The following is a 25,963-nucleotide window of genomic DNA, read 5'->3' as shown; positions in this document are numbered from 1 at the left end:
ACTCAACACATTTTATTTATGGTTATATGGCGTCAGACATATGGCTAAGGACCTCACAGATATTGAGAGAGAAGGAAGGAAATGTTTTATTTAACGATGCACTCAACACATTTTATTTATGGTTATATGGCGCCAGACATATGGCTAAGGACCACACATATTGAGAGAGAAGGAAGGAAGGAAGTGTTTCATTTAACGATGCACTCAACACATTTTATTTATGGTTATATGGCGTCAGACATATGGTTAAGGACCATACAGATATTGAGAGAGAAGGAAGGAAATGTTTTATTTAACGATGCACTCAACACATTTTATTTATGGTTATATGGCGCCAGACATATGGCTAAGGACCTCACAGATATTGAGAGAGAAGGAAGGAAGGAAGTGTTTTATTTAACGATGCACTCAACACATTTTATTTATGGTTATATGGCGTCAGACATATGGTTAAGGACCACACAGATATTGAGAGAGAAGGAAGGAAATGTTTTATTTAACGATGCACTCAACACATTTTATTTATGGTTATATGGCTTCAGACATATGGTTAAGTACAACACAGATATTGAGAGAGAGAGAAAGAAGGAAATGTTTTATATAACAATACACTCAACACATTTTATTTATGGTTATATGGCGTCAGACATATGGCTAAGTACAAGACAGATATTGAGAGAGAAGGAAGGAAATGTTTTATTTAACAATACACTCAACACATTTTATTTATGGTTATATGGCATCAGATATATGGTTAAGTACAACACAGATATTGAGAGAGAAGGAAGAAAGGAAGTGTTTTATTTAACGATGCACTCAACACATTTTATTTATGGTTATATGGCGCCAGACATATGGCTAAGGACCTCACAGATATTGAGAGAAAAGGAAGAAAGGAAGTGTTTTATTTAACGATGCACTCAACACATTTTATTTATGGTTATATGGCGTCAGACATATGGTTAAGTACAACACAGATATTGAGAGAGAGAGAAAGAAGGAAATGTTTTATTTAACAATACACTCAACACATTTTATTTACGGTTATATGGCGTCAGACATATGGTTAAGTACAAGACAGATATTGAGAGAGAAGGAAGGAAATGTTTTATTTAACAATGCACTCAACACATTTTATTTACGGTTATATGGCATCAGACATATGGCTAAGTACAAGACAGATATTGAGAGAGAAGGAAGGAAATGTTTTATTTAACAATACACTCAACACATTTTATTTACGGTTATATGGCATCAGACATATGGTTAAGTACAACACAGATATTGAGAGAGAGAGAAAGAAGGAAATGTTTTATTTAACGATGCACTCGACACATTTTATTTATGGTTATATGGCATCAGACATATGGCTAAGTACAAGACAGATATTGAGAGAGAAGGAAGGAAATGTTTTATTTAACAATACACTCAACACATTTTATTTATGGTTATATGGCATCAGATATATGGTTAAGTACAACACAGATATTGAGAGAGAAGGAAGAAAGGAAGTGTTTTATTTAACGATGCACTCAACACATTTTATTTATGGTTATATGGCGTCAGACATATGGTTAAGTACAACACAGATATTGAGAGAGAGAGAAAGAAGGAAATGTTTTATTTAACAATACACTCAACACATTTTATTTACGGTTATATGGCGTCAGACATATGGTTAAGTACAAGACAGATATTGAGAGAGAAGGAAGGAAATGTTTTATTTAACAATGCACTCAACACATTTTATTTACGGTTATATGGCATCAGACATATGGCTAAGTACAAGACAGATATTGAGAGAGAAGGAAGGAAATGTTTTATTTAACAATACACTCAACACATTTTATTTACGGTTATATGGCATCAGACATATGGTTAAGTACAACACAGATATTGAGAGAGACAGAAAGAAGGAAATGTTTTATTTAACGATGCACTCGACACATTTTATTTATGGTTATATGGCATCAGACATATGGCTAAGTACAAGACAGATATTGAGAGAGAAGGAAGGAAATGTTTTATTTAACAATACACTCAACACATTTTATTTATGGTTATATGGCATCAGATATATGGTTAAGTACAACACAGATATTGAGAGAGAAGGAAGAAAGGAAGTGTTTTATTTAACGATGCACTCAACACATTTTATTTATGGTTATATGGCGCCAGACATATGGCTAAGGACCTCACAGATATTGAGAGAGAAGGAAGAAAGGAAGTGTTTTATTTAACGATGCACTCAACACATTTTATTTATGGTTATATGGCATCAGACATATGGTTAAAGACCACACAGATATTGAGAGAGAGAGAAAGAAGGAAATGTTTTATTTAACAATACACTCAACACATTTTATTTATGGTTATATGGCGTCAGACATATGGTTAAGGACCACACATATATTGAGAGAGAGAGAAAGAATGAAATGTTTTATTTAACAATACACTCAACACATTTTATTTACGGTTATATGGCGTCAGACATATGGTTAAGGACCACACATATATTGAGAGAGAAGGAAGGAAATGTTTTATTTAACAACGCATTCAACACATTTTATTTATGGTTATATGGCATCAGACATATGGTTAAGGACCACACAGATATTGAAAGAGAAGGAAGGAAATGTTTTATTTAACAATACACTCAACACATTTTACGGTTATATGGCATCAGACATATGGTTAAGTACAACACAGATATTGAGAGAGAGAGAAAGAAGGAAATGTTTTATTTAACAATACACTCAACACATTTTATTTACGGTTATATGGCGTCAGACATATGGTTAAGTACAACACAGATATTGAGAGAGAGAGAAAGAAGGAAATGTTTTATTTAACAATGCACTCAACACATTTTATTTACGGTTATATGGCATCAGACATATGGCTAAGTACAAGACAGATATTGAGAGAGAAGGAAGGAAATGTTTTATTTAACAATACACTCAACACATTTTATTTACGGTTATATGGCATCAGACATATGGTTAAGTACAACACAGATATTGAGAGAGAGAGAAAGAAGGAAATGTTTTATTTAACGATGCACTCGACACATTTTATTTATGGTTATATGGCATCAGACATATGGCTAAGTACAAGACAGATATTGAGAGAGAAGGAAGGAAATGTTTTATTTAACAATACACTCAACACATTTTATTTATGGTTATATGGCATCAGATATATGGTTAAGTACAACACAGATATTGAGAGAGAAGGAAGAAAGGAAGTGTTTTATTTAACGATGCACTCAACACATTTTATTTATGGTTATATGGCGTCAGACATATGGTTAAGTACAACACAGATATTGAGAGAGAGAGAAAGAAGGAAATGTTTTATTTAACAATACACTCAACACATTTTATTTACGGTTATATGGCGTCAGACATATGGTTAAGTACAAGACAGATATTGAGAGAGAAGGAAGGAAATGTTTTATTTAACAATGCACTCAACACATTTTATTTACGGTTATATGGCATCAGACATATGGCTAAGTACAAGACAGATATTGAGAGAGAAGGAAGGAAATGTTTTATTTAACAATACACTCAACACATTTTATTTACGGTTATATGGCATCAGACATATGGTTAAGTACAACACAGATATTGAGAGAGAGAGAAAGAAGGAAATGTTTTATTTAACGATGCACTCGACACATTTTATTTATGGTTATATGGCATCAGACATATGGCTAAGTACAAGACAGATATTGAGAGAGAAGGAAGGAAATGTTTTATTTAACAATACTCTCAACACATTTTATTTATGGTTATATGGCATCAGATATATGGTTAAGTACAACACAGATATTGAGAGAGAAGGAAGAAAGGAAGTGTTTTATTTAACGATGCACTCAACACATTTTATTTATGGTTATATGGCGCCAGACATATGGCTAAGGACCTCACAGATATTGAGAGAGAAGGAAGAAAGGAAGTGTTTTATTTAACGATGCACTCAACACATTTTATTTATGGTTATATGGCGTCAGACATATGGTTAAAGACCACACAGATATTGAGAGAGAGAGAAAGAAGGAAATGTTTTATTTAACAATACACTCAACACATTTTATTTATGGTTATATGGCGTCAGACATATGGTTAAGTACAACACAGATATTGAGAGAGAGAGAAAGAAGGAAATGTTTTATTTAACAATACACTCAACACATTTTATTTACGGTTATATGGCGTCAGACATATGGTTAAGGACCACACATATATTGAGAGAGAAGGAAGGAAATGTTTTATTTAACAACGCATTCAACACATTTTATTTATGGTTATATGGCATCAGACATATGGTTAAGGACCACACAGATATTGAAAGAGAAGGAAGGAAATGTTTTATTTAACAATACACTCAACACATTTTACGGTTATATGGCATCAGACATATGGTTAAGTACAACACAGATATTGAGAGAGAGAGAAAGAAGGAAATGTTTTATTTAACAATACACTCAACACATTTTATTTACGGTTATATGGCGTCAGACATATGGTTAAGTACAAGACAGATATTGAGAGAGAAGGAAGGAAATGTTTTATTTAACAATGCACTCAACACATTTTATTTACGGTTATATGGCATCAGACATATGGTTAAGTACCACACAGACATTGAGAGAGGAAACCCGCTGTCACCACTACATGGGCTACTCTTTTTGATTAGCAGCAAGGGTTATTTTATATGCACCATCCCACATACAGGGTAGTACATACCACGGTCTTTGATATACCAGTCGTGGTGCACTGGCTAGAATGAGAACTAGCGAGCGCATTAACACTAGTTTACATCTCACCCCCAAATACCAGATGGATGCATTTTTAAATAATGAGCCATAAGATAAAAGGTATCTAATGAACATGAGTGTAGTATTGTTTTGTGTGGGTTTTTTTTATGTATTCTCTTTTTTTTTTTACATTAATACCTAGATTTCCATTCCTGCCTAAGATAAAATACCTATCACCACTGCATTTTTTATACATTAATACCTAGATTTCCATTCCTGCCTAAGATAAAATACCTATCACCACTGCATTTTTTATACATTAATACCTAGATTTCCATTCCTGCCTAAGATAAAATACCTATCACCACTGCATTTTTTATACATTAATACCTAGATTTCCATTCCTGCCTAAGATAAAATACCTATCACCACTGCATTTTTTATACATTAATACCTAGATTTCCATTCCTGCCTAAGATAAAATACCTATCACCACTGCATTTTTTATACATTAATACCTAGATTTCCATTCCTGCCTAAGATAAAATACCTATCACCACTGCATTTTTTATACATTAATACCTAGATTTCCATTCCTGCCTAAGATAAAATACCTATCACCACTGCATTTTTTATACATTAATACCTAGATTTCCATTCCTGCCTAAGATAAAATACCTATCACCACTGCATTTTTTATACATTAATACCTAGATTTCCATTCCTGCCTAAGATAAAATACCTATCACCACTGCATTTTTTATACATTAATACCTAGATTTCCATTCCTGCCTAAGATAAAATACCTATCACCACTGCATTTTTTATACATTAATACCTAGATTTCCATTCCTGCCTAAGATAAAATACCTATCACCACTGCATTTTTTATACATTAATACCTAGATTTCCATTCCTGCCTAAGATAAAATACCTATCACCACTGCATTTTTTATACATTAATACCTAGATTTCCATTCCTGCCTAAGATAAAATACCTATCACCACTGCATTTTTTATACATTAATACCTAGATTTCCATTCCTGCCTAAGATAAAATACCTATCACCACTGCATTTTTTATACATTAATACCTAGATTTCCATTCCTGCCTAAGATAAAATACCTATCACCACTGCATTTTTTATACATTAATACCTAGATTTCCATTCCTGCCTAAGATAAAATACCTATCACCACTGCATTTTTTATACATTAATACCTAGATTTCCATTCCTGCCTAAGATAAAATACCTATCACCACTGCATTTTTTATACATTAATACCTAGATTTCCATTCCTGCCTAAGATAAAATACCTATCACCACTGCATTTTTATTTTACCTACATTAATACCTAGATTTCCATTCCTGCCTAAGATAAAATACCTATCACCACTGCATTTTTTATACATTAATACACCTAGATTTCCATTCCTGCCTAAGATAAAATACCTATCACCACTGCATTTTTTATACATTAATACCTAGATTTCCATTCCTGCCTAAGATAAAATACCTATCACCACTGCATTTTTTATACATTAATACCTAGATTTCCATTCCTGCCTAAGATAAAATACCTATCACCACTGCATTTTTTATACATTAATACCTAGATTTCCATTCCTGCCTAAGATAAAATACCTATCACCACTGCATTTTTTATACATTAATACCTAGATTTCCATTCCTGCCTAAGATAAAATACCTATCACCACTGCATTTTTTATACATTAATACCTAGATTTCCATTCCTGCCTAAGATAAAATACCTATCACCACTGCATTTTTTATACATTAATACCTAGATTTCCATTCCTGCCTAAGATAAAATACCTATCACCACTGCATTTTTTATACATTAATACCTAGATTTCCATTCCTGCCTAAGATAAAATACCTATCACCACTGCATTTTTTATACATTAATACCTAGATTTCCATTCCTGCCTAAGATAAAATACCTATCACCACTGCATTTTTTATACATTAATACCTAGATTTCCATTCCTGCCTCAAGATAAAATACCTATCACCACTGCATTTTTTATACATTAATACCTAGATTTCCATTCCTGCCTAAGATAAAATACCTATCACCACTGCATTTTTTATACATTAATACCTAGATTTCCATTCCTGCCTAAGATAAAATACCTATCACCACTGCATTTTTTATACATTAATACCTAGATTTCCATTCCTGCCTAAGATAAAATACCTATCACCACTGCATTTTTTATACATTAATACCTAGATTTCCATTCCTGCCTAAGATAAAATACCTATCACCACTGCATTTTTTATACATTAATACCTAGATTTCCATTCCTGCCTAAGATAAAATACCTATCACCACTGCATTTTTTATACATTAATACCTAGATTTCCATTCCTGCCTAAGATACCTAAAATACCTATCACCACTGCATTTTTTATACATTAATACCTAGATTTCCATTCCTGCCTAAGATAAAATACCTATCATACTGCATTTTTATTAATACCTAGATTTCCATTCCTGCCTAAGATAAAATACCTATCACCACTGCATTTTTTATACATTAATACCTAGATTTCCATTCCTGCCTAAGATAAAATACCTATCACCACATTTTTTATACACTGCATTTTTTATCACCACATTAATACCTAGATTTCCATTCCTGCCTAAGATAAAATACCTATCACCACTGCATTTTTTATACATTAATACCTAGATTTCCATTCCTGCCTAAGATAAAATACCTATCACCACTGCATTTTTTATACATTAATACCTAGATTTCCATTCCTGCCTAAGATAAAATACCTATCACCACTGCATTTTTTATACATTAATACCTAGATTTCCATTCCTGCCTAAGATAAAATACCTATCACCACTGCATTTTTTATACATTAATACCTAGATTTCCATTCCTGCCTAAGATAAAATACCTATCACCACTGCATTTTTTATACATTAATACCTAGATTTCCATTCCTGCCTAAGATAAAATACCTATCACCACTGCATTTTTTATTGGCCCCGAAATTTCTTTTTTGCTTTACACACTGTATTTTCAATGTGCTGAAAATAAAGACTAAAAAACAAAACACCTACTTCTTGCTGTGGTGAAGAAGGTGTATGAATTTGTGAGCAGGCATTGGACAGACCGCACGTAGGAGTTCAAACGGTTCCTGGCCTGAACTGTAACCACTGTGAAGGAAAAGAAAGAAATGTTTTATTTAACGACGCACTCAACACATTTTATTTACGGTTATATGGCGTCAGACATATGGTTACGGTCCACACCGATATGGAGAGAGGAAACCTGCTGTTGCCACTTCATGGGCTACTCTTTTCGATTAGCAGCAAGGGATCTTTTATATGCACCAAAACGCAGACAGGGTAGTACATATCACGGCCTTTGATATACCAGTCGTGGTGCACTGGCTGGAACGAGAAATAGCCCAATGGGCCCACCGATGGAAATCAATCCCATACTGACCACGCATCGAGTGAGCGCTGTACCAGTGGGCTACATCAAGCCCACACTGCCAAGAAAAACAAAAATTAGCATTCATTAACATGTACCGACACAATAGAGCTTAACAATAATTGGGGGGTTGGGGTGGGGCAGGATATTCATATTTACAAAATAAGACTTAACTGCAACATTTGACCATTTGTTTTCACTAGCCGTTGGGTATGGCAATAGTACTTATTTACTAGCCCCCATTGAATATCACTAGCCATGGGAGTGGGGCTACCATAATCTAGAAGCCCTGGCTGAAACATATACAGTGATGTAACAAAAGAAGTGATATCTCCTAGTAGAATATCGCAGGAGATATCACAAATTATAGTACCAGCGATATCTCCTAAGAGAATATTGCAGGAGATATCACAAATTATAGTACCAGCGATATCTCCTAAGAGAATATCGCAAATTATAGTACCAGCGATATCTCCTAAGAGAATATCGCAAATTATAGTACCAGCGATATCTCCTAAGAGAATATCGCAAATTATAGTACCAGCGATATCTCCTAAGAGAATATCACAAATTATAGTGCCAGCGATATCTGCTACAAAAGCCTTTAATGGATGATAAAGTAAACTAGCGTTATACACCTTAATTCCAGTGCAGAACATGGATGCCAAATCATGCCACACATTCTCATATCTCAATAATTGAACTGGCTGCAAGCATATGGCAAAATGACATAATAAGCATCATTAAATGAGAGTTCTTCCTTGTATGGGTATACAAGAGTGTTCTTCCTTGTATGGGTATACAAGAGTGTTCTTCCTTGTATGGGTATACAAGTGTGTTCTTCCTTGTATGGGTATACAAGTGTGTTCTTCCTTGTATGGGTATACAAGAGTGTTCTTCCTTGTATGGGTATACAAGTGTGTTCTTCCTTGTATGGGTATACAAGAGTGTTCTTCCTTGTATGGGTATACAAGAGTGTTCTTCCTTGTATGGGTATACAAGTGTGTTCTTCCTTGTATGGGTATACAAGAGTGTTCTTCCTTGTATGGGTATACAAGTGTGTTCTTCCTTGTATGGGTATACAAGAGTGTTCTTCCTTGTATGGGTATACAAGTATGTGTTCTTCCTTGTATGGGTATACAAGTGTGTTCTTCCTTGTATGGGTATACAAGAGTGTTCTTCCTTGTATGGGTATACAAGAGTGTTCTTCCTTGTATGGGTATACAAGAGTGTTCTTCCTTGTATGGGTATACAAGAGTGTTCTTCCTTGTATGGGTATACAAGTGTGTTCTTCCTTGTATGGGTATACAAGAGTGTTCTTCCTTGTATGGGTATACAAGAGTGTTCTTCCTTGTATGGGTATACAAGAGTGTTCTTCCTTGTATGGGTATACAAGAGTGTTCTTCCTTGTATGGGTATACAAGTGTGTTCTTCCTTGTATGGGTATACAAGAGTGTTCTTCCTTGTATGGGTATACAAGAGTGTTCTTCCTTGTATGGGTATACAAGTGTGTTCTTCCTTGTATGGGTATACAAGAGTGTTCTTCCTTGTATGGGTATACAAGAGTGTTCTTCCTTGTATGGGTATACAAGAGTGTTCTTCCTTGTATGGGTATACAAGAGTGTTCTTCCTTGTATGGGTATACAAGTGTGTTCTTCCTTGTATGGGTATACAAGAGTGTTCTTCCTTGTATGGGTATACAAGAGTGTTCTTCCTTGTATGGGTATACAAGAGTGTTCTTCCTTGTATGGGTATACAAGAGTGTATCTTCCTTGTATGGGTATACAAGAGTGTTCTTCCTTGTATGGGTATACAAGAGTGTTCTTCCTTGTATGGGTATACAAGAGTGTTCTTCCTTGTATGGGTATACAAGAGTGTTCTTCCTTGTATGGGTATACAAGAGTGTTCTTCCTTGTATGGGTATACAAGAGTGTTCTTCCTTGTATGGGTATACAAGAGTGTTCTTCCTTGTATGGGTATACAAGAGTGTTCTTCCTTGTATGGGTATACAAGAGTGTTCTTCCTTGTATGGGTATACAAGAGTGTTCTTCCTTGTATGGGTATACAAGAGTGTTCTTCCTTGTATGGGTATACAAGAGTGTTCTTCCTTGTATGGGTATACAAGAGTGTTCTTCCTTGTATGGGTATACAAGAGTGTTCTTCCTTGTATGGGTATACAAGAGTGTTCTTCCTTGTATGGGTATACAAGAGTGTTCTTCCTTGTATGGGTATACAAGAGTGTTCTTCCTTGTATGGGTATACAAGAGTGTTCTTCCTTGTATGGGTATACAAGAGTGTTCTTCCTTGTATGGGTATACAAGAGTGTTCTTCCTTGTATGGGTATACAAGAGTGTTCTTCCTTGTATGGGTATACAAGAGTGTTCTTCCTTGTATGGGTATACAACAAGTGTTCTTCCTTGTATGGGTTACAAGTGTGTTCTTCCTTGTATGGGTATACAAGAGTGTTCTTCCTTGTATGGGTATATGTTCTTCCTTGTATGGGTAGAGTGTTCTTCCTTGTATGGTATACAAGAGTATATACAAGAGTGTTCTTCCTTGTATGGGTATACAAGAGTGTTCTTCCTTGTATGGGTATACAAGAGTGTTCTTCCTTGTATGGGTATACAAGAGTGTTCTTCCTTGTATGGGTATACAAGAGTGTTCTTCCTTGTATGGGTATACAAGAGTGTTCTTCCTTGTATGGGTATACAAGAGTGTTCTTCCTTGTATGGGTATACAAGAGTGTTCTTCCTTGTATGGGTATACAAGAGTGTTCTTCCTTGTATGGGTATACAAGAGTGTTCTTCCTTGTATGGGTATACAAGAGTGTTCTTCCTTGTATGGGTATACAAGAGTGTTCTTCCTTGTATGGGTATACAAGAGTGTTCTTCCTTGTATGGGTATACAAGAGTGTTCTTCCTTGTATGGGTATACAAGAGTGTTCTTCCTTGTATGGGTATACAAGAGTGTTCTTCCTTGTATGGGAGTGTTCTTCCTTGTATGGGTATACAAGAGTGTTCTTCCTTGTATGGGTATACAAGAGTGTTCTTCCTTGTATGGGTATACAAGAGTGTTCTTCCTTGTATGGGTATACAAGAGTGTTCTTCCTTGTATGGGTATACAAGAGTGTTCTTCCTTGTATGGGTATACAAGAGTGTTCTTCCTTGTATGGGTATACAAGAGTGTTCTTCCTTGTATGGGTATACAAGAGTGTTCTTCCTTGTATGGGTATACAAGAGTGTTCTTCCTTGTATGGGTATACAAGAGTGTTCTTCCTTGTATGGGTATACAAGAGTGTTCTTCCTTGTATGGGTATACAATGGGTATACAAGTGTTCTTCCTTGTATGGGTATACAAGAGTGTTCTTCCTTGTATGGGTATACAAGAGTGTTCTTCCTTGTATGGGTATACAAGAGTGTTCTTCCTTGTATGGGTATACAAGAGTGTTCTTCCTTGTATGGGTATACAACAGTGTTCTTCCTTGTATGGGTATACAAGAGTGTTCTTCCTTGTATGGGTATACAAGAGTGTTCTTCCTTGTATGGGTATACAAGAGTGTTCTTCCTTGTATGGGTATACAAGAGTGTTCTTCCTTGTATGGGTATACAAGAGTGTTCTTCCTTGTATGGGTATACAAGAGTGTTCTTCCTTGTATGGGTATACAAGAGTGTTCTTCCTTGTATGGGTATACAAGAGTGTTCTTCCTTGTATGGGTATACAAGAGTGTTCTTCCTTGTATGGGTATACAAGAGTGTTCTTCCTTGTATGGGTATACAAGAGTGTTCTTCCTTGTATGGGTATACAAGAGTGTTCTTCCTTGTATGGGTATACAAGAGTGTTCTTCCTTGTATGGGTATACAAGAGTGTTCTTCCTTGTATGGGTATACAAGAGTGTTCTTCCTTGTATGGGTATACAAGAGTGTTCTTCCTTGTATGGGTATACAAGAGTGTTCTTCCTTGTATGGGTATACAAGAGTGTTCTTCCTTGTATGGGTATACAAGTGTGTTCTTCCTTGTATGGGTATACAAGAGTGTTCTTCCTTGTATGGGTATACAAGAGTGTTCTTCCTTGTATGGGTATACAAGAGTGTTCCTTACCAAGAGTGTTTGTATGGGTATACAAGAGTGTTCTTCCTTGTATGGGTATACAAGAGTGTTCTTCCTTGTATGGGTATACAAGAGTGTTCTTCCTTGTATGGGTATACAAGAGTGTTCTTCCTTGTATGGGTATACAAGAGTGTTCTTCCTTGTATGGGTATACAAGAGTGTTCTTCCTTGTATGGGTATACAAGAGTGTTCTTCCTTGTATGGGTATACAAGAGTGTTCTTCCTTGTATGGGTATACAAGAGTGTTCTTCCTTGTATGGGTATACAAGAGTGTTCTTCCTTGTATGGGTATACAAGAGTGTTCTTCCTTGTATGGGTATACAAGAGTGTTCTTCCTTGTATGGGTATACAAGAGTGTTCTTCCTTGTATGGGTATACAAGAGTGTTCTTCCTTGTATGGGTATACAAGAGTGTTCTTCCTTGTATGGGTATACAAGAGTGTTCTTCCTTGTATGGGTATACAAGAGTGTTCTTCCTTGTATGGGTATACAAGAGTGTTCTTCCTTGTATGGGTATACTTGTATGGGTATACAAGAGTGTTCTTCCTTGTATGGGTATACAAGAGTGTTCTTCCTTGTATGGGTATACAAGAGTGTTCTTCCTTGTATGGGTATACAAGAGTGTTCTTCCTTGTATGGGTATACAAGTGTGTTCTTCCTTGTATGGGTATACAAGTGTGTTCTTCCTTGTATGGGTATACAAGAGTGTTCTTCCTTGTATGGGTATACAAGAGTGTTCTTCCTTGTATGGGTATACAAGAGTGTTCTTCCTTGTATGGGTATACAAGTGTGTTCTTCCTTGTATGGGTATACAAGTGTGTTCTTCCTTGTATGGGTATACAAAGTGTTCTTCCTTGTATGGGTATGTGTTCTTCCTTGTATGGGTATACAAGAGTGTTCTTCCTTGTATGGGTATACAAGAGTGTTCTTCCTTGTATGGGTATACAAGTGTGTTCTTCCTTGTATGGGTATACAAGTAGTGTTCTTCCTTGTATGGGTATACAAGAGTGTTCTTCCTTGTATGGGTATACAAGAGTGTTCTTCCTTGTATGGGTATACAAGAGTGTTCTTCCTTGTATGGGTATACAAGTGTGTTCTTCCTTGTATGGGTATACAAGAGTGTTCTTCCTTGTATGGGTATACAAGAGTGTTCTTCCTTGTATGGGTATACAAGAGTGTTCTTCCTTGTATGGGTATACAGTGTTCTTCCTTGTATGGGTATACAAGAGTGTTCTTCCTTGTATGGGTATACAAGAGTGTTCTTCCTTGTATGGGTATACAAGAGTTCTTCCTTGTATGGGTATACAAGAGTGTTCTTCCTTGTATGGGTATACAGTGTGTTCTTCCTTGTATGGGTATGTGTTCTTCCTTGTATGGGTATACAAGAGTGTTCTTCCTTGTATGGGTATACAAGTGTGTTCTTCCTTGTATGGGTATACAAGTGTGTTCTTCCTTGTATGGGTATACAAGTGTGTTCTTCCTTGTATGGGTATACAAGAGTGTTCTTCCTTGTATGGGTATACAAGTGTGTTCTTCCTTGTATGGGTATACAAGAGTGTTCTTCCTTGTATGGGTATACAAGAGTGTTCTTCCTTGTATGGGTATACAAGAGTGTTCTTCCTTGTATGGGTATACAAGAGTGTTCTTCCTTGTATGGGTATACAAGAGTGTTCTTCCTTGTATGGGTATACAAGAGTGTTCTTCCTTGTATGGGTATACAAGAGTGTTCTTCCTTGTATGGGTATACAAGAGTGTTCTTCCTTGTATGGGTATACAAGAGTGTTCTTCCTTGTATGGGTATACAAGAGTGTTCTTCCTTGTATGGGTATACAAGAGTGTTCTTCCTTGTATGGGTATACAAGTGTGTTCTTCCTTGTATGGGTATACAAGTGTGTTCTTCCTTGTATGGGTATACAAGAGTGTTCTTCCTTGTATGGGTATACAAGAGTGTTCTTCCTTGTATGGGTATACAAGAGTGTTCTTCCTTGTATGGGTATTCAAGTTCTTTGAATGCACTCGAGCCCGTGCTAGAATACTTGTAGAGACCCTACTTGTAAGATGCTTCCCACTGATAAAATCGTTTAACAACTAAAATGACGGTACACACTAGACACAGGATCTTCTTTATAATGATATTAGTATCTGTATTTTCAATGTGTTTCTATTGTTCTAATCTTTGTAATCTTTGGATTTTGTCTCCCAATAATTTCCAGCAGGACGTAGCTCAGTGGTACAGCGCTCGGCTGATGCGATATCCATCTAGGATCAATTCCTATTGGTGGTTCCACTGGGCTATTTCTCATTCCAGCCAGTGCTCCACAACTGGTGTAACAAAGGCTGTGGTATGTACTATCCTGTCTGTGGGATGGTGCATATAAAAGATCCCTTGTTACTAATGAAAAAATGTAGCAGATTTACTCCCAAAGACTATGTCAAAATTACCACATTTGACATCCAATAGCCGATGATTAATAAATCAATGTGCTCTAGTGGTGTCGTTAAACAAAAACAAACTTCTTATTAAAACATCTGTGTTAGTTACATGTAGCAAAATCCTAACTCGTGACACTCACATTAACACATAGGTTACTGTTTTACAAGCAACGATTAAGGGATCTTTTATCTGCACTTTCACAAAGACAGGACAGCACTAACCACTAGAAACAAAAACTAAAGAAAGTTTGTCCTTCACCTACCATGTAGCCTCACTACAATTCGTGACAATATGTTCCGTAATATGTATGTATCTCTGCACATCTTCAGCACAACATTAATAGCAAGTCATCACCTGCACGTAACTTAAAACTATAATCTCCAGTATATTTTAACGTTTAAGCATTTAAAGACAAGATCACTAAAGAAGGAATTATTATGAAAAATATATTTTACAAATTCAGTTTCAGTTTGTGTTTTGAAATCTGGCAAATGACAGTTTTAAAGCCCAGCATATGGAATCCACAATAGGCTTTTCAAATGAATTTGCATATACATGTATAGTCAAACCTGATAAAGTGGACACCTCTATTAAATAGCTTGTTTTGTTTAACAACACAACTAGAGCACATTGATTACTAAATCATCGGCTATTGGATGTCAAACATTTGGTAATTCTGACAGTCTTAGATTTTGAAAACCTGCTGCATTTTTCCATTTATAGCAAGGGATCTTTTATATGCACTTTCCCACAGACAGGACAACACATACCATAGCCTTATATGTAACACTTATGAGGAACTGGTTGAGCTGGGGAAAATAAAAATAAATGGGTCCACTGAGGTGGTTCGATCCTATAACCCAAGCACCTTAGGCGAGTGCTCTACCGACTGATCTAAAGGCGGACGTAGCCCAGTGGTACAGCACTTGCTCGATGTGCGGTCAGTGTGGGATCGATCCCTGTCGGTGGGCCCATTGGGCTATTTCTCGTTCCAGCCAGTGCACCACAACTGGTATATCAAAGGCCATGGTATGTACTACCCTGTCTATGACATGGTGCATATAAAAGATCCCTTGCTGCTAATCGAAAAGATTAGCCCATGAAGTGGCGACAGCTGGTTTCCTCTCTTAATATCAGTGTGGTCCTTAACCATATGTCTGACATCATATAACCATAAATAAAATGTGTTTAGTGCGTCGTTAAATAAAACATTTCTTTCTTTGATCTAAAGGCTTTACTATTCTCTCAAATCAGCTAATATACATGTAGTACAAACTAAACTGTATAAAGCAGCCACCTGTGTTAAGAGACCATCTTACTATTTTCTCAAATCATCTAATATAGTACAAACTGAACTCTGTAAAGCAGCGACCTGTCTTAAAAGGCCATCTTACTATTTTCTCAAATCATCTAATATAGTACAAACTGAACTCTGTAAAGCAGCGACCTGTCTTAAAAGGCCATCTTCAGTATTCATTAACATAGGTGTGAGGGGGTGGGACATAGCCCAGTGGTAAAGTTTTCCCTTGCTTCTAATGGAAAAATGTAGCTGGTTTTCCTCTCTAATAGCCCAGTGGTAAAGATTTCCCTGGCTTCTAATGGAAAAATGTAGCTGGTTTTCCTCTCTAATAGCCCAGTGGTAAAGTTTTCCCTTGCTTCTAATGGAAAAATGTAGCTGGTTTTCCTCTCTAATAATTATATTATGTCAAAGTTACCAAAATGTTTGACATCCAATAGCTGACGATTAATAAATTAAATAATGTGCTCTAGTGGTGTTGTTAAACAAAACAAACATTAACTTTAAAAGAGGTTTGACTGTATACAGAAATTAAAATATTGGATGTTCCGTCTGGCTGCGTTACAATATCCATTCTAAACAGCTGTCATTTTGAATCACTCTCAACAGTCTTTGTACGACTGTGAATATTTATGTTTTCATTAACATATTTTTTTTTTTATATATATACTGAATATATAATTTAACATGAGGCTCATTGGCCTAAATGGTAAATTGTTGACATCATCTACAAGACTTATGGAATGAATGATACCCATCTTCCAGGGTGGGGTGGGGGGAAGGAGGGTCAGAATAACCAAATTTGTGATTTTGTTTCTGCATGAGTCGAGGACGCTTCCATCACATTTATTTGGAAATTAGGGGTGCAACGATACGGTCAAAACCGTATTGTGATATACTGTGATCCAACAAACCGTATTGCAATAAAGTTGATATTATTTAAATTAATATTTATGGGTTTCCTTAATGAAAGCAGAAGGGATAAACAGTTTAATGAACTTTATTAGTTTTTTTGTTTTGTTCAATGTTGTTGTTTTTATCCCACTGCCCCATTTACTTTTACTCCTTTCAATTCCATCTCATTTCTTCCTGATCTGGCAACTCAACTTCTGTCTTTCAACTTCTTTCACTGTTCACCTCCACATTCCAGCCCTTGTCTCTCCAACCTCTACAGGTGCTTGTCTCTTGTGGCTATCCATGCCACACACCTGCCATTCCCCATCAACTTTTAGCTGTGGGCTTAGTCTGGACCACTTTGGAGAGTGTTCAGTAGTTACTGCTGGCACCCCTACTACCAGCGGTCATTTGTCACACCAGCTTTAATAGCGGCAGAGAATGAGGATGCCAGGTGGGTGCAGGGAAGTAGACAGAGACTGCACCAGTGGAGGAAGTTAAAGGGACATTCCGGAGTTTGCTGTATTGTAAGATATTTCCAACTAACAAAATACCTCTACGATAAACTTACATATTAAATACATTTTCTGGCTTAGCATATCAGTGTCTGTATATTCAATGTGTTTCTGATCATCTTAATATCTGTAAGAAGCCCAAACTGGATTTTGTCTTCAAATAATTTGGTACGTACGAAAAAAAAAGTTTTTAGGAAATAAAATGAAATTCAACCTAGTACCAATATTAGAACGATCAGAAACACGTTTAATATACAGCCACTAATATTTTATGCAGAAAAATACATTTAATATGCAATTACAATCGTCAAAAAGTCTCTGTTAGTCGATAACATCTTAAAAATTGCAGTAAACTCAGGAATGTCCCTTTAAGACAGGCATGGGCGTATGGGGACTCTTTGATTTAGGGGGGCTGGAGGGGTTGATTTGCCAGAAATTTTACCCAGATAAAAACTGCCGTAATTTTTTCCACTGTTTTCCCACTGTTTTGCCCGAATTTGGGGGGGCAATTGTCCCCCCTGCCCCCCCGGGTCATACGCCCATGAAGACAGGTAGGCGATGGTGTGGACAGATTTATTAGGTTTAGTTTTTCATTCAAAATTACCTAATCCATATTTTTCATGAAGACAGTTAGCATATCTGCAACTTGAGGATTCAGTGTCGTCCCCAGCTGTACTGAATAAACTAGGATGCTACCAGGTGTGGCAGGAAGGAAGGAAGTGTTTTATTTAACGATGCACTCAACACATTTTATTTACAGTTATATGGCATCACACATATGGTTAAGAACCACACAGATACTGAGAAAGGAATAATAATAATAATAATGGAAAAACAATAACATAATGTATGTATAAACTGTAACATTTAAAAGGTGATCTTTGCCAAATAGTGCAACAAATAATCATCATGGTGGCATTTGCAGGGTTGAAAATTAACAGTTGCCCGGTCGCCGTGGCTACCTTTATTGGCTACGGGCGACAAAGAATTTTAGAAAGGTAGTCCGTTGGGCGACCATCGATTTTAGGGTCTGGCGAGTATGGTACCAGATAAAAAAGAAAAGACACTGAAACTGAATCGAATGTGACAAAATACACCGCCTCTGTGTTGGCGCGAACTACAGAAGCAGAAGACATGTTCTATATTTTGACAATGCCAGACTCAGCTTCTGTGGCTTTGGGCTGGGTCTTTCTGGAAATAGAGCTCAAAACGTATCGACGACATTGCATATATTTTTAAAATCTGGAAGTTGTCAGCTTATTGGAATGGACTGGATACGCCATAATTATCTAGTAGACCTACTGTTTGACCATTGTTATTCAATGTTATGGTAAAAAGGAACCATACATAATTAGCTTACATTATTCTAGGAAATAATCAAAATCTATCTTATAGTTTTAACTCACACTAACAACAGCACATGCATGCATATAAAAAATACCAATTACATTTTCCATTACTTCAGGTCTTATTCCAAAGGTTAGTTAATTGATTGTCGTCAATATTGCCAGGATTGCTAGAATTGTTATAAAATTTACTAGCCACTGGATCAGTAATCAGTAATCATGGCAGGAAATAAGAACAGATTAGATCTAAAGTGACACCAAGACTGACATGATGACATATCCGTCCACATACTACTGTAATAAACAATAAGTACGTTTTTATGCTTTGTAATATGATACATTGTATATTTTGGAAAAATGTTTTGTTTGGTTTTTCTTTTTGTCACAGATTTATTTTTCTTTCGATATTTATTTTATTAGTAGCCTACTAGCATTTACAATTTGTAGGAAGACAGCCACTCCCAAGGAAATGTCATCCCTCTGGCATCGCCACAAAAAGGACTGCCACCCCAGACTAGTTTATATACTAAACCATGCCCAGTTTTACCTCTATTCTCTTGTAATGCATAATTTATTTATTTTAATTCAGAGACAATGCAAGTCAAGCTGCATACCTGTACTGTTCTAGCATTTTGTCTTCACCCCTGTATTAAATGAGATTTAATATGTATAACTTAATGGTAATTTGTAAAGAAACATTTTTATTTATACTGAATTTCTTTTAAAAAAAAGTATTATTTGAGTTATGGGTTTAAAATGTTTTTATATGAATTTTAACTTTATTCATTATGAAGTTACATGCCAATTCATCAGTTTCGTTTTGAAGCAAACAGTCCATATACGATGAGCACATGGTTATTATTCAATAAAGAATATTCTAGTTTTTAATTTGGCTGTGCAGTTAAATTTGAAAGTGAAAACTGGAGGACTAGTTGAATTTAATTTTCAACCCTGGCATTTGTACGTTTTCGTCTTGAACATGGAATAATAAACAACAAAATATGAAAGAAAACCCCACTTTTGATCACATCAGCGAAAAAACCCAATTGTGTACATTTAATATAATGAAATAAATAATAAACCCCAATTGTGTACATTTAATATAATGAAATAAATAATAAACCCCATTGTGTACATTTAATATAATGAAATAAATAATAAACCCAATTGTGTACATTTAATATAATGAAATAAATAATAAACCCCCAATTGTGTACATTTAATATAATGAAATAAATAAAACCCCATTGTGTACATTTAATATAATGAAATAAATAATAAACCCAATTGTGTACATTTAATATAATGAAATAAATAATAAACCCAATTGTGTACATTTAATATAATGAAATAAATAATAAACCCAATTGTGTACATTTAATATAATGAAATAAATAATAAACCCAATTGTGTACATTTAATATAATGAAATAAATAATAAACCCCAATTGTGTACATTTAATATAATGAAATAAATAATAAACCCCATTGTGTACATTTAATATAATGAAATAAATAATAAACCCAATTGTGTACATTTAATATAATGAAATAAATAATAAACCCCAATTGTGTATTATATAATGCAATGTATCAATTGACATAAACGCCACGGATATAAATACTACCACCCCTCACCCTTAAAGTGAATCACAAAAAGTGGGTGTCAAGCTGCTCATTTCTGAGATAACGGTTAGCGTCTATGACTACCCTAGTTCCGCACAAAATTTGAGTACTTTTTTTTACAGGTACCCCATACATGTTCCAAGCACAAGGCTACTTGACACAGTGGTACTAGATGAAATAAAATTGCATACATTTTTAGCCCAGATGAAACTAATTTTTTTTACAACCAACACACTCACGTTTATAACCAATCACAGGACTCGTGGTGTTCACTTCTCTATCAAAAGTTGGGTGCACCTTGAACTTTGACCCAGCCGGAAGTTATTTGGTTTAGTACTACCTATATATACACTACTCTTTTCGATTAGCAGCAAGTGATCTTTTTTATGCACCATCCCATAGACAGGATAGTATATAGCACGGCCTTGGATGTACCAGTCGTGGAGCACTGGCTGGAGCGAGAAATAGCCCAATGGGCCCACCAACAGGGATCGATCCCAAACCAACCGCACATCCATTGAGCGCTTTACCACTGGGCTACATCTCGCCCCCTAAAAGGTATGAATCTTAACTCCCATATCGGTATATAAAGTACGAGCATTCAGTACTGTGTCCAGTAAAGTTTGCATCGAGCAGATGAAACATCACTGTACACCAGTATAGGGGTTTATTGTTGCAGCATTATTGGAAATGGTCTAGTAGGTATTACAGTTTAAATACTTTTCATTTTAACTTACTTTCGTGCTAATATCCAATTAAGGTTCAGGCACACTGTCCTGGGCACACACCTCAGCTATCTGGGCTTCTGTCCAGGACAGTGGGTTAGTTGTTAAGTGTTAGTGGTTAGTGAGAGAGAAGAGAGTGTAGTGGTCATACACCTACCCACTGAGTTGTTACAACTCACTCTGGGTGGGAGCCGGTACCAGGCTGTGAACCCTGTACCTACCAGCCTCATTTCCGATGGCTTAACCACGACGCCACCGAGGCCAATAGTTTAAATTTATTTCTCTATACATCTCTAGTCAACTTCACTCCTCCTCAGGCACAAACAGGGGACTCAACATTCATACACCATAATGACTTTTACATACTAGTACAGTGAACTCTCTTTATAACGGCCATGTTGGTGCTATACAGGTCTTGCTGTTATATCCAATTTGCTATTATAATGACTTTTACATACTAGTACAGTGAACTCTCTTTATAACGGCCATGTTGGTGCTATACAGGTCTTGCTGTTATATCCAATTTGTTATTATAATGACTTTTACATACTAGTACAGTGAACTCTCTTTATAACGGCCATGTTGGTGCTATACAGGTCTTGCTGTTATATCCAATTTGTTATTATAATGACTTTTACATACTAGTACAGTGAACTCTCTTTATAACGGCCATGTTGGTGCTATACAGGTCTTGCTGTTATATCCAATTTGCTATTATAATGACTTTTACATACTTGTACAGTGAACTCTCTTTATAACGGCCATGTTGGTGCTATACAGGTCTTGCTGTTATATCCAATTTGCTATTATAATGACTTTTACATACTAGTACAGTGAACTCTCTTTATAACGGCCATGTTGGTGCTATACAGGTCTTGCTGTTATATCCAATTTGCTATTATAATGACTTTTACATACTAGTACAGTGAACTCTCTTTATAACGGCCATGTTGGTGCTATACAGGTCTTGCTGTTATATCCAATTTGCTATTATAATGACTTTTACATACTAGTACAGTGAACTCTCTTTATAACGGCCATGTTGGTGCTATACAGGTCTTGCTGTTATATCCAATTTGCTATTATAATGACTTTTACATACTAGTACAGTGAACTCTCTTTATAACGGCCATGTTGGTGCTATACAGGTCTTGCTGTTATATCCAATTTGCTATTATAATGACTTTTACATACTAGTACAGTGAACTCTCTTTATAACGGCCATGTTGGTGCTATACAGGTCTTGCTGTTATATCCAATTTGCTATTATAATGACTTTTACATACTAGTACAGTGAACTCTCTTTATAACGGCCATGTTGGTGCTATACAGGTCTTGCTGTTATATCCAATTTGCTATTATAATGACTTTTACATACTAGTACAGTGAACTCTCTTTATAACGGCCATGTTGGTGCTATACAGGTCTTGCTGTTATATCCAATTTGCTATTATAATGACTTTTACATACTAGTACAGTGAACTCTCTTTATAACGGCCATGTTGGTGCTATACAGGTCTTGCTGTTATATCCAATTTGCTATTATAATGACTTTTACATACTAGTACAGTGAACTCTCTTTATAACGGCCATGTTGGTGCTATACAGGTCTTGCTGTTATATCCAATTTGCTATTATAATGACTTTTACATACTAGTACAGTGAACTCTCTTTATAACGGCCATGTTGGTGCTATACAGGTCTTGCTGTTATATCCAATTTGCTATTATAATGACTTTTACATACTAGTACAGTGAACTCTCTTTATAACGGCCATGTTGGTGCTATACAGGTCTTGCTGTTATATCCAATTTGCTATTATAATGACTTTTACATACTAGTACAGTGAACTCTCTTTATAACGGCCATGTTGGTGCTATACAGGTCTTGCTGTTATATCCAATTTGTTATTATAATGACTTTTACATACTAGTACAGTGAACTCTCTTTATAACGGCCATGTTGGTGCTATACAGGTCTTGCTGTTATATCCAATTTGCTATTATAATGACTTTTACATACTAGTACAGTGAACTCTCTTTATAACGGCCATGTTGGTGCTATACAGGTCTTGCTGTTATATCCAATTTGCTATTATAATGACTTTTACATACTAGTACAGTGAACTCTCTTTATAACGGCCATGTTGGTGCTATACAGGTCTTGCTGTTATATCCAATTTGCTATTATAATGACTTTTACATACTAGTACAGTGAACTCTCTTTATAACGGCCATGTTGGTGCTATACAGGTCTTGCTGTTATATCCAATTTGCTATTATAATGACTTTTACATACTAGTACAGTGAACTCTCTTTATAACGGCCATGTTGGTGCTATACAGGTCTTGCTGTTATATCCAATTTGTTATTATAATGACTTTTACATACTAGTACAGTGAACTCTCTTTATAACGGCCATGTTGGTGCTATACAGGTCTTGCTGTTATATCCAATTTGCTATTATAATGACTTTTACATACTAGTACAGTGAACTCTCTTTATAACGGCCATGTTGGTGCTATACAGGTCTTGCTGTTATATCCAATTTGCTATTATAATGACTTTTACATACTAGTACAGTGAACTCTCTTTATAACGGCCATGTTGGTGCTATACAGGTCTTGCTGTTATATCCAATTTGCTATTATAATGACTTTTACATACTAGTACAGTGAACTCTCTTTATAACGGCCATGTTGGTGCTATACAGGTCTTGCTGTTATATCCAATTTGCTATTATAATGACTTTTACATACTAGTACAGTGAACTCTCTTTATAACGGCCATGTTGGTGCTATACAGGTCTTGCTGTTATATCCAATTTGCTATTATAATGATTGTGAAGAGTTACAATGTAGCTCCCTAAGTTTGGCAACTAATTGTTAATTTTGTTGAATGTGCACATGCTGTATTAAACTTATTAAATTTGTGACAGAGAAACAAAATTGATTAAAATACCAAAAACCCAGATGCACGTTTGTTCCAAGTAAAAGTGTGTCGGAACCCGAATATTCCGTAATAATAAATACTGCTATAATGAGAGTTGACTGTATATGAAGACTATTCCATTTTAGCAATTCTGGAAGTAGAGAACAAATTTTGTTTTAATTGGCTTAATTCTCACATCAGGGCCCTGCCTCCCATTCCCCAGGGCAGGTCAGAATGACCAAATTCATAAATTGTGCCAAGGAAGCTTGCAACAAAATTAGTTTGGAATTGGTCAAGTAGTTTGAGAAAATATTTTTTTTAATTACTTAATTTTTCTCTTTTGTAAATTTATTTCTCTATGTGCCAAGGAAGCTTCCCACAAAATGTGGTTGGATTTTTTTTTTATTATTATTATTGAAAATATATCTTATTGCATAAACAACAAAAGGGTTGGGTACAAGTTTACCAACTTACTAGGCCCTCTCCTATATACATACACTATAATGGCGACAATTACGTAATTATAATATAATAGTAATGTATACATATACACATGTACAAATATATTTGAATAACAATCAAATTGAGGAAAAGAGGGTATTATGTACAACACGATTTTGAAAGAAACTAGAAACGAAACAAAGAAGCAGCTGTGCCTTCAAACCATTAGACTAGTTTAATCAGAACGATGTGTTTGTTTAATCAAATTTTGAACAGAAATAAAAACAAAAAACTTATTATAGAGATCACTTAAGGTATTTCAACCATACAAAATTCAAATTGGTCAAGTGGTTTTGGAGAAGAAATAAGTTTAAAATTTATTATAGAGATCACTTAAGGTATTTCAACCATACAAAATTCAAATTGGTCAAGTGGTTTTGGAGAAGAAATAAGTTTAAAATTTATTATAGAGATCACTTAAGGTATTTCAACCATACAAAATTCAAATTGGTCAAGTGGTTTTGGAGAAGAAATAAGTTTAAAATTTATTATAGAGATCACTTAAGGTATTTCAACCATACAAAATTCAAATTGGTCAAGTGGTTTTGGAGAAGAAATAAGTTTAAAATGTATTATAGAGATCACTTAAGGTATTTCAACCATACAAAATTCAAATTGGTCAAGTGGTTTTGGAGAAGAAATAAGTTTAAAATTTATTATAGAGATCACTTAAGGTATTTCAACCATACAAAATTCAAATTGGTCAAGTGGTTTTGGAGAAGAAATAAGTTTAAAACTTATTATAGAGATCACTTAAGGTATTTCAACCATACAAAATTCAAATTGGTCAAGTGGTTTTGGAGAAGAAATAAGTTTAAAACTTATTATAGAGATCACTTAAGGTATTTCAACCATACAAAATTCAAATTGGTCAAGTGGTTTTGGAGAAGAAATAAGTTTAAAACTTATTATAGAGATCACTTAAGGTATTTCAACCATACAAAATTCAAATTGGTCAAGTGGTTTTGGAGAAGAAATAAGTTTAAAATTTAGCCAGCTTTGATGGGATCTGACCCACTGTCGCCATCTCGATTAAAGGCAGAATGTACCCCACTGGTGAAGCACTCGCTTCATGCGCGGTCAGTCTGAGGATCGATTCCCATCGGTGGGCCTATTGGGCTATTTCTCACTCTAGCCAGTGCACCACGACTGGTAGATCAAAGGCCATGGTATGTGCTATCCTGTCTGTGGGATGGTGCATATAAAAGATCCCTTGCTACTAATGGAAAAATGTAGCGGGTTTCATCTCTATGGCTGTGTTAAAATGACCATATGTTTGACATCCAATAGCTGATGATTAATAAATCAATGTGCTATATATCTCGATTATTATGGTAATC

The 25,963-nt window shown here is 35.5% G+C and overlaps 1 protein-coding gene across 2 annotated transcripts in view; it reads right to left on the bottom strand.

The window, feature by feature from the left end:
* The window catches only part of LOC121387845 (tubulin delta chain-like), a 61,867-nt gene that overhangs the window by 10,017 nt on the left and 25,887 nt on the right, over nt 1–25,963 (bottom strand). For both annotated transcript variants that reach the window (XM_041519074.1, XM_041519072.1), the window contains one exon: nt 7,874–7,969. In XM_041519074.1, coding sequence (XP_041375008.1) covers nt 7,874–7,969 — 96 coding nt within the window. The remainder of the gene's footprint in view (nt 1–7,873; nt 7,970–25,963) is intronic.

This window comes from Gigantopelta aegis, chromosome 13, assembly GCF_016097555.1.
Source record: "Gigantopelta aegis isolate Gae_Host chromosome 13, Gae_host_genome, whole genome shotgun sequence".
Classification (NCBI taxonomy): Eukaryota; Metazoa; Mollusca; class Gastropoda; order Neomphalida; family Peltospiridae; genus Gigantopelta; species Gigantopelta aegis.
The sequence above is the reverse complement of the archived record's forward strand: the minus strand, read 5'-3'. Positions and strand labels throughout refer to the sequence as shown.